Source organism: Quercus lobata, chromosome 2 (genome assembly GCF_001633185.2).
Source record: "Quercus lobata isolate SW786 chromosome 2, ValleyOak3.0 Primary Assembly, whole genome shotgun sequence".
Lineage (NCBI taxonomy): Eukaryota > Viridiplantae > Streptophyta > Magnoliopsida > Fagales > Fagaceae > Quercus > Quercus lobata.
Window position 1 is genome coordinate 16,971,669 of NC_044905.1, and position 10,353 is coordinate 16,982,021.

Below are 10,353 nucleotides of genomic sequence, written 5' to 3' on the forward strand. Positions count from 1 at the left end.
TTTTTCAAAAGTAAACGTGTTTTGCTTCTTGTCACTTCTGCACTCACACCAAAATCATATAGTAAATTTAAGTGATAACTCAATAATAATGATATTTTTGTCGAGTCATATGTTTGTGATTTAAACCCAATATCCCTCTCCCAAATTATCTACCTATAAAAAGATAAAATACCTTATTAAAAAAATATTTTATATATAATTTGATACTTTAAAAAATGAGATTTGAATTTTAGACATTCCCATTAAAAACATGTTGATATCAATTATGCTACAAAGCTATTCGCTAGTTTCTAAAATTGCATAAATACAAACATGATGCTCATGAACAAGTCTATGAGGATGCGTTTACTATAGCACTGCCCAGGACCCCAACCCCAGTGAGGAAAAATTCAAAAATTCTTATATAATATATATGTGGAAGTGGCAGACAGAGGATGTCGATAAAGGTTCTCAACGTCAAACAGAATATCGAACCTATGCTGATGTCATAAATAAAAATTACTTCCCCCAAATAATAACTCAATTTTTTATCTTCCAAACAGAAACCCAATTTCAATCATCGGCTATTTAAAGCCTAAACTCCAAAATGAAACCACGACTGAGTGAGTAAAGAGAGAGAGACACACACACAGAGAAACTGAGTATAGTGTAAAAAAACAGAGAGTTTTCAGAGAGACAACAAAAACGGTACCGGTAACCGGCGAAGATGATAGCTTATCTTGAGCGTTTCGTACACGGAAACGACGTCGAGTCGAGGCAAAACGACGACGACGTCGTCGATTGTACGAGTTTATGCGACGCGCTGAACCTACAGGGCAGTATCGACAGCGTGGCTACCGGCTTAGCCGATAAAGATTTTGGCGGCTTGCGTTCTATAAAACCGTTGGCTCTAATCAGACCGGCGGGAACCGATGACGTGGCGAGGGTGGTCAAAGCGGCGGCGCGGTCATCGAATCTAACGGTGGCGGCGAGAGGCAACGGCCACTCAATCAACGGCCAGGCGATGGCCGATCGAGGACTCGTCCTGGACATGCGGTCCATGGAGGATGTGTTCGACGTGGTCGTGGTTAATGGCACGGCCTATGTTGACGTGTCCGGAGGGGCATTATGGGAAGATGTGTTGAAACGGTGCGTTTCCGGGTTCTGCTTAGCTCCGAGGTCTTGGACTGATTATCTCAGTTTAACGGTGGGCGGGACGTTATCGAACGCCGGTGTCAGTGGCCAGGCTTTCCGTTACGGACCACAAACGTCGAACGTAACGGAATTAGAAGTCGTAACGGGAAAAGGTGAAATTTTCGTTTGCTCAGAGACTGAGAATTCTGAACTGTTCTTTGGGGCTCTCGGTGGTCTTGGTCAGTTTGGTATTATTACCAGAGCTAGAATTTTGCTACAACCAGCCCCGGACATGGTGGGTATTTTACTACTTTGCCATTTTGTCTTAAATTTTTTTTTACCAATTTTTATTTTTACAAATTCGGCATTTCTCATTTTGACACGTAATTATGGTTGTTTGTTTATGATTAGGTGAGGTGGATAAGGGTGGTGTATTCTGAGTTTGAGGAATTCACTCGGGACGCTGAGTTCCTGGTGACTCAGCAAGATGGCGACTCGTTTGATTACGTGGAGGGCTTTGTATTCGTGAACGGTGATGACCCAGCCAATGGCTGGCCTTCAGTGCCGTTGGATTCGAACCATGGATTCGATCCGACCCGAATTCCCAAAACCGCTGGCTCCGTTCTTTACTGTCTTGAAGTGGCTCTTCACTACCGAAACACTGTCCACCCTTCAACTGTTGATATGGTAACGAAATTTACCATTCTCCTGCAACATGGCCCATTCAAATAAAATATTAAAATGCACCTTATTTCTCTTTTGCTTTGCTTTGCTTTTTTTTTTTTTACTTGACTTGACTTGAATTAACACCAATGCTTGGGATATTGAAGCCAATATAATGCAAACACGTGTCTAATATTTTTGACACATCTTAATCGGATTGGCTCTAATGCACTCAACCAATCCTTGTCCCTTTCTTTTTCTTTTTTCCTCTCTTTTTAGGTTTTTGTTTTGAGGGTGGGGTTGTAGGAGTGTATGACACTGTTGTTTTTGAAGTTACTACTTGGCGTCATGGGCTTAGGGACGCACAAGCTGTTAGTGTCCTTGGGAACAGTACGTGTGGGGGCCATAGCGATGCACTGAGTTTTGAGTTTAGAAGGGAGTTTTGACCTAGGTGGTTGCTAACAAGTGCATTAAGTAGGTCTCTCCGTGAAAATTTTGACCATGAATATGCATACGTGGGTTCCACGCCCAAACTGTCCCGCCGGACAGTGAAAAAGTCAAAAACTAAAGCATTCACTTCCACGTGTGTGAACCTCAGCGATGGAGAACGGACTTGTTCTCCTCCACCATCATGACACCAGCACCAATTTCACTCTCCATTTACTTATTTTTACTATTATTATAACTATTTTTTTAATATTTTTTCTTTTGTTTATAGTTTCATGAATTACTTCAAACTTGAAAACCGACCATACAGAATCATGTATCTTCCATTGGATTTTCTGACACATTCCACTATGAAAAAGGTCATGAATTTTGGATTTAATTACGAAAATAACACTCCCCTTTTCGGATGTTTCTTTACTTCACTACTCTGACTTATGAGGCCCTCAATTTGGGATAGAAACTAGTTGGTCAATCACATTCACAACACTCAATTATGATTGTACAACGATATTTTAGTAATATGTTAAAAACTAATATATTAATATACCATTTTTGTATATATATATATATATATATACTCTTTGATCAAAAAGATCAACGGCCATGATTTTTCAATCGGTCTCAGCATAATAAGTTAGCGTCATCTAGAACAACTAGTGGGAACGTTTTTGCAAAAAAATACAAAATCCTTGTCAGTATTGTCACTTTCGTGAGATACAGATCGAGTCGGGGTTAAAATAGTAATAATGCGTCAGTAAAAATGTTATTGCGCTGATCATTGAGTCTTTGCTGACGTTATGGTCCCCACAGTTCCACAAATGGCCAAGAGGCCATCATTTTCTGGAATCTGTGAACCATGAAAACACTCTCTTGGGCTATTGGAAATTTTTTTTTTTTTTTTAAATTATTGGATTATATTTACCCCTTGTTTATGCAATATTTGCTGTTTTTTCCGTATAGGTTGTTGATGGGTTGCTTGGACGGCTAGGATTTGTTGAGAATTTGAAGTTCGAGTTGGACTTGAGCTACATGGAGTTTCTATTGCGTGTGAAGCGTGCAGAGGAACATGCCAGGGCTCACGGTCTATGGGACGCACCGCACCCATGGTTAAACTTGTTCGTATCAAAGTCAGATATTGAAGAGTTTGACCGCGCCGTGTTCAAGAATATCCTAAAGGGTGGCGTGGGTGGGCCCATGTTGATCTATCCTCTTTTGCGAAGCATGTAAGCATTGCTCACTTTCTCTCTTCATTTTTTTGTTGGGCCTGCATTAATTATACAACTACTTATAGGAAAATCACTATTTTTAATTTTGACTTCTTCTCAAATACTAATTTCTTTCCAAAACCCAATTTTTATTTTTATTTTTAAATAGTGACATTTCTTGCATTTGCATTACTTATTTCTAATTAGTGCGAAGTCCTGTTACTTTTCATAAGTAAATAAATGATGATTATCTAAGTCATTTTTCTTCTTTTAAAAATAAATATGTATATATAAATAAAATAGTGTCCAAGTCTTTAACTAAATTATTTCACTTCTTATTCACAAAAAATCATAAAAATTGCATGAATTGACAGTATTGAATTAAATCTAGAACTTTTGAATTTACGACATACCCCAAATTAATGAATTCGCTAATCGAGTACTCTGGTGGAGTCAAAACTATTCTTCTCTATTAGTGTGTTTTATAATAATTACTTACCAAAAGTAGAATAATTTAAGGAGGTGATACAATCTGTTGGTATTGCGTTTTACATTGCTGCTCCGTCTGAGCTGGATAGGTTGAGCTCACTGTGAGTGACGATGGTTCTACAAGCAGTCCTTTTGTTTTTGAGTTAGGGTTTAAGGTACGGACCCACGCCATAATTTTTGTCACGCAGGGATTGAATCACTTGGCAATATCGATCTCGATATGCTGACTAATTTGCTGAACATTTTAAATCCGGTGGTTAAGATTTTGGAGGTAGGTCAAATATTTTCTACTTCTAATAAGGTTATCCAAGTGGGACCCAAAAGGATAAGCGCATCACCCAATGACCCTACTAAAACGTCCCCATGCCTTTTTGTTGCACTGAGAAGTAATACCGTTTAACACTGTACCTAACTGTACTGTATCAGATACTTTGTCCAATAATGCTAAGATTATAATTTTTATCACAATTTGTTAATATAGCAAGCCATGAATAATAGAATTCTAAATCTATTATTTTTATTTTATTACTAACAACTTAACGAGCAAGTTGTAACAAAAATTATAATATTAAAATTTTCCTTGCGGACCACACGTCAGTTTTGGTGTTTGGTCTTGCCGTGCGGTGCGCGGTGCGGTGGCTTAAAGCGTATAAGCAAACGTTGGAAACTAGGAAAAGTACTTTGTGGGACAAAGATACGGTGGGACCCATGGTTAGAGTATTTTAATATTTTCTTGACATTGTTTTTCGCTTTTAGAATCTAGTTATAACTTAGGCCCAAATTAACTTAGTCCTACCTAAAAAATAGGTTAGGTCAAGTTTTTTTTTTTTTATGGAACGGTCAAGTTAAGTATAGGCCTAATAGGTCTTACATCAATATCTATTTTCAGAGTTTCAAACCTCTTGGGGGTGGGTTGGTAAATCAATACATGTGTCATTATATTTGGAAATGGAAGTGCAGAATGGGGGCATTTTCGTCACTCTCGGATTCTCTTTTTGTAGTAACAGAATTTTACAGGTGGGTGTGTGAATATTCATAGTTTTGGGGAAAAAAAAATTGAAAGAGTGTTGCCATCCCAGAAATGACAAAAGGATTTATTCGCCAACCAGGTTATAATGACACCATAATTTGTCTGGGCTCCAGCAATGATTTTTTTATTGACGAAAATGCCCTCTTTTTTGGCTGATCCATGATGGTGTTTTTTAACGGGCTCGATAATGCTAGATTTATATTATTTGTTAATTTGTTTCCAGTGCAAAACAGTTAAAAAGGGTAACTTACAAGTTCATTCTATAACTGTATCTTTTCTTTTATTTTTCTTTTTTTGGAAGAAGGATTTTGCAAAATACATATTAAAAGAATTCATGAATGGCCTAATGGTTTGATGGCATTCTTACCTTTTTGTAGGTTTTATTTCCCGGATTTGATTCATCATTCTTAGTTAAAAAAAAAAAAAAAAAAAAAAAAAAAAAAAAAAAATTACAAGCTTAATGCAATTTATAATTAGGGAATTTGTTGTTCCTTACATAAATATGAAATGGTCATTTTGTTAGAGAATTTAAGTAGTGAGCCCAATTTGTCATTGTAGATCTAATTGAGTTTATGTTTTTACACAATAAACAATGATTTGGATGGAGAGATAGAGTTTAGCTACTGACTACATTTAATTACCTATGTTCCAGGTGGGATACACGTACTTCTGTGGTGTTACCAGAGGGTGAGATTTTCTACATAGTGGCATTGCTCCGTTCAAACCTTCCGTACCCAAAGGGCCCTTCACCTGAGAAACTGGTTGCACAAAACCATGAGGTTATTCAATATTGCATCAAGCATGGCCTTGATTTCAAACTGTACCTCCCTCACTATGAAATACAGGAGGGATGGAAGCGACATTTTGGGAACCAGTGGACAAGATTTGAGGAAAGGAAGGAAAATTTTGATCCGTTGTACATCCTTGCACCTGGACAGAAAATCTTCTCAAGGATCCATTAGCTCTAGCGTCCAATCAATCAGATCCATTGTGATTAAATTTGTAACATCTGTGTTATCCATAGTTTCCATATATAGGCGGATCCATCAGATCCATTTGATACTAGTTCATGAGCAAGTTGGGGCAATGTAAAGGAATATTTTTAGCAAAAATTTTGTTCCATTGTGATCCTTTTTCTTAAATCTAAAACAAGCATCAAAATTAATATCTAGAAAATAAATATTTTATAAAAATGTGGTGTAAAACCTCTTATTTACATTATTCGATAAATGAATGTCACATCACACTTTTTAAAATAGAACACCAAAGAACAACATATCTTATAACACTCAATTAAAACCCCAAAACTCTAACAAAATTGCAAGTATATATGCTCTCGCTCAGACTAATTCTCTGACCGCAAACACCATGGCTTTGTGCAACCATACTGTTACTGCCCATCAGAGGTCACCATTGTTGATCTCATGTCTGTATTGGTCTTTGTTCTCACCACAAGGAACCCAAGTCAAGACTCACTACCTCATTCCTTCACCATTAACCACTGCCGCCACAATCTATGGTGAATATCAATTCCTTCGCCCCAAGAGCGCATTGCGACCCTAGGTTTTTTCTTTTGCTAGGTGGTTAAGGTTAGGTTTGGTTTCTGAGTTTCATTTGTGTATCAGGTTTTGAAATGCTAGGTTTGGAAAATTGGCGAGATATGAAGGGGAGTGATTCGTTTAGAGTCACCGCCAAGGATGACAACATTGGCAAATAGTGAGAAGCAAATCTAGAGAAGTTTGGCCCATGATGGTAACTCAATCTGAGAGAAAGCAAATGGTTTTGGGATTTTGGTGAGGAGTGATTACATGTGATACTACTTATTTATCATTTTGTAAAATAATAATGTAACATGTTACGATTGGAGGGAGTAAACCAAGAGTTTTACATCACATCATTATAAAATCCGAACACTTTAGTATATACACGCCAATATAATAGGCCAAAATAGATATTAAGTTTTTGCGAGGAACTGGACAAAATACATTTTGGAACAAAATTGAAAGTTTTTCAACAGGTCAAATATAAATTTTGATCATAATGGTCCAAATGAAATTTTGAGCCATTGCCAGTGTATAACGTAACTGGACCATGGCATATTGGCACCAATAATGTAATGGGTTAATTGGTGCATGTCTTTGTCATGCTATCATGCAACTGATTACTAGTTGTCACAAGCTAGCTGCCAATTTCCCCGCCCCCTTTTTTATTCTCTCTTTTTCTTTTTTGAATATATATATATAGCTAGGCACGTCAATTTTGATTGTCCAGTATGTCTTATCTATGCCCACCTTTGTTTTTTTTTTTTACACAACGATCTGAGACAATCTTAATTGGGTTTGATGCTTCCCTGTTCAAGATTATTTGACTTCAGTTTCCTAAGGGTCAATTCCTTTTCAACATAAAGAGATAAAAAGGGTAGCTAACTAGGCAGGAAGTTAGGTACCAGATTCTCTTTTCAAGCAAAAGATCAAAGAGCAGTAAAGCTTTCACTTTCTTTCTCAACGATTTTGGCTCCTCACTAACCTCGAGCTTTGTTTGTATGTAGCTTTGTTTGTATGTTTGTTTCCATGCAAAGATCAAATCTACTTGGTTCTATCATCTTTCACTCTGCTTTTTTCCTTTATTTTCTTTTGTCCCTTTTTCCTTGTATCTTATGAAAAGTAGAGAAAGGTTATATAGGTAGGTTTGGCTTTAGAACTTAAAAAAGACCGCCCCCTCCTCCAACCAAAAAAAAAAAAAAAACTTTAGAAGGCAATTATAAGATCATGATTTCTTGTATGTCGCACCAACCATGCTTCAGAAAAAGCATTGCCTCGTTTAATCTCCCATGAAAAAGTATACTATACGTACTTTGGTTAATGTGTCATGCACGGACGTCTTGTATTTTTTTTGTTTTCTTGTAAATTTGTAGATTGTGAATTTCAGCTTACGCTTGCCCAAAGAACATGTACACAGGCTTCAGTTATTGGACTCCCGCTCTGGTTCTCATTCCACTTGTGGTTGGGCCTCATCAACTTTCAACAGAGACCCACTTTTGTAGTTGGGCCTGGTCGAATTTCAATAGAGACTCCTTTTAACTCATAAGCAAACCCTGGAAGGATACGTGGGCCTAGAAACGTTGGTATTATGTTTTGTAAGCTGATTGATGGGCTGAAACAAAAAATTATCGGCACGGGCTTGCATTTCAAATGATCTGAATAAGACCAATAAAGAAAACTGTTTCGGCAAAATAATCGATATTATATAGAAGAATTGATATAATCCATTCTCCTATGGATAGAGTAAATGTCGCAATGTTTTCACAATAAGTTGAGTTGCTAGCCTACCACAGCTCAAAATCAAATAAATTAATGTAAACAAGGATTATACCCAAAACTATCACAACTTACAAGGAACTTGTTGCAGAAATGTTGTAAGATTCGTGGTGCCAATAGAGATTCTAATATTATATCTTCTTATATATTACATGTTGTAGCATTTTAATATTAAAATGATATTTTGATAAATTAATTTAAGGACAAAATTTGGCTACAAATTTGGTTGTAGCTTAAGACTACAATTTTCATTAAAACAAATTAATATGATTCCATATTTTTAAAATCCAATTGTTAGATTGCATGTTCTTTATGCACTTAATACACATGACAAATTTTGTGTTAATTAGATATTATTTACTATATGATCCATAAACTTATTTTTATGCATAATTTTAGACTACCAAAACTTGCAATTTAAACAATTGATTGATGACATAACTACTAATCCTCACTCTTTTGGAAATTTTGCAAGCAAAAAAAATATAAGAAGAAAATGTAATCTAATAGTGGACTTGTCAAAATTCACATTCAATAAAAAGATATTAATTGAAGTTGTAGCTTTAAACTACAACCAAGTTTGTAGACAAGTTTTGTCCTTAATGAAATGGTAAATTGGAAAATTTATTGAAAAGATATAGGAGTTTAATATGGTAAATTAGGAGTTATAGTGTTACTAAAATTTGGAATCTCTCATTGATAAGGAGAAATAATTCTTATTAATTTATAAGTGGGGAAATTTAATGGGATTAAGTGTAATGTAGGAGGAAGTGGGCCTTGCACGCACATAGATGGAAGATGAAGGAAAGAGGTAGGAAAATTTGGAATTTACCATAAATAATGTACCTAATTAAATTTAAAAAAAAAAAAAAAAAAAAAAAAACTGACCCAACATCTGATTAATTAGAAAATTACTCTCAGGATGCCCATGGAGCCTATAAATTGACCCCTTAAGAACCAGTCTAAACACACAAGGCAATTGGTAATCAGACACACTCAAGCACTTGAGAGCATTAGAGATATGTTATTCTTGTGGAGCTTTCAATTCAAACAATTTGTGTAGAATTCATTTGAGCCAAATAACATTGTTGGTATCTTAGAGGAGACAAGTCAAGAGAAAGTTTGCTACACCAATTTTGGGATTTGCCAATTAAAAGGACTTAAATCTCCTTATAGACAGTAAGATATATGTGCCTCCGTTCAATTGTGTTAAGATTTTTCAAGAAAAAATATTGTATTTTTTATATTTTATTGTATTTGCACCAACATAACAAAAGGATTTAAATACTATTTAGGGAAGCAACTTAAGGTCTTGGAGTGGGATAGGTCCTTAGTGTTAAGGTCAAATGTTGTGTTGGAAAATCCTAGTCAAGCCGCACTTTTAATGTATTTGAGTCTTAGTTTTGAGTGTCTATAATTGGGTTGGAAAAACTATGTTGAAGACACAAGAAGAATGATCGAGATTCTACTAAAAACAGTGAAGATTTAGTGGTCTCAACTCCTACTCGTCTCTACTCGATCGATTGAGGTTTAATGGTCCTCAACTCTTTACTCGACCCCTCTCAACCAATCAAGCTATGAAAATTTTGAAGCTAAACTTTCAATTTCAACCCATGATGACTTGGCCCATTTGGATCCATGCACTTGAGTTCCCAAAGGTATAAAAGCATATTTTGAGTTGTCATCATAAGAAGAACAAATGCATATTGTGAGAAGTTTCTACGACCTTATGCGCCTTGGGTTTCTTGTACCGAGCTACTTCCAATTCAATGTTAGAGTGTGTTTGTTGTGAAGATATCTGCACCAACAACTTATACAATCAAGAAAGTTGATTGTAAAGTCAATCACGAATTGGGTATTTGTGCACAACAAAGATGATCACTACGAAGAATAGTCTAACTGAATTAGAGCTGCACTTGGATAGTTTGGTAGATTCTACTGTAAATAGGTTCTTTGGGATCAGGTATATTCCTTTTACAATTGTACTTGTAATCTCAATATTGTTAGTGGATTCTTATCACTCATTGGGGTTTTTTTTTTTTTTTTTTTTTTGTCTAGATTTTATCCATCATGACCATATCATTGTGTC

The 10,353-nt window shown here is 36.0% G+C and overlaps 1 protein-coding gene across 1 annotated transcript; it reads left to right on the plus strand.

Moving 5' to 3' along the window:
* Positions 1-452: 452 nt before the first annotated feature.
* LOC115974767 (cytokinin dehydrogenase 7) lies at positions 453-6,113 on the plus strand. The gene is made up of 4 exons (XM_031095279.1): positions 453-1,408; positions 1,525-1,800; positions 3,184-3,446; positions 5,600-6,113. The coding sequence occupies exons 1-4, from the start codon at positions 707-709 to the stop codon at positions 5,907-5,909; spliced, it is 1,551 nt and encodes a 516-aa protein (XP_030951139.1). The 5' UTR covers positions 453-706; the 3' UTR covers positions 5,910-6,113.
* Positions 6,114-10,353: the final 4,240 nt, after the last annotated feature.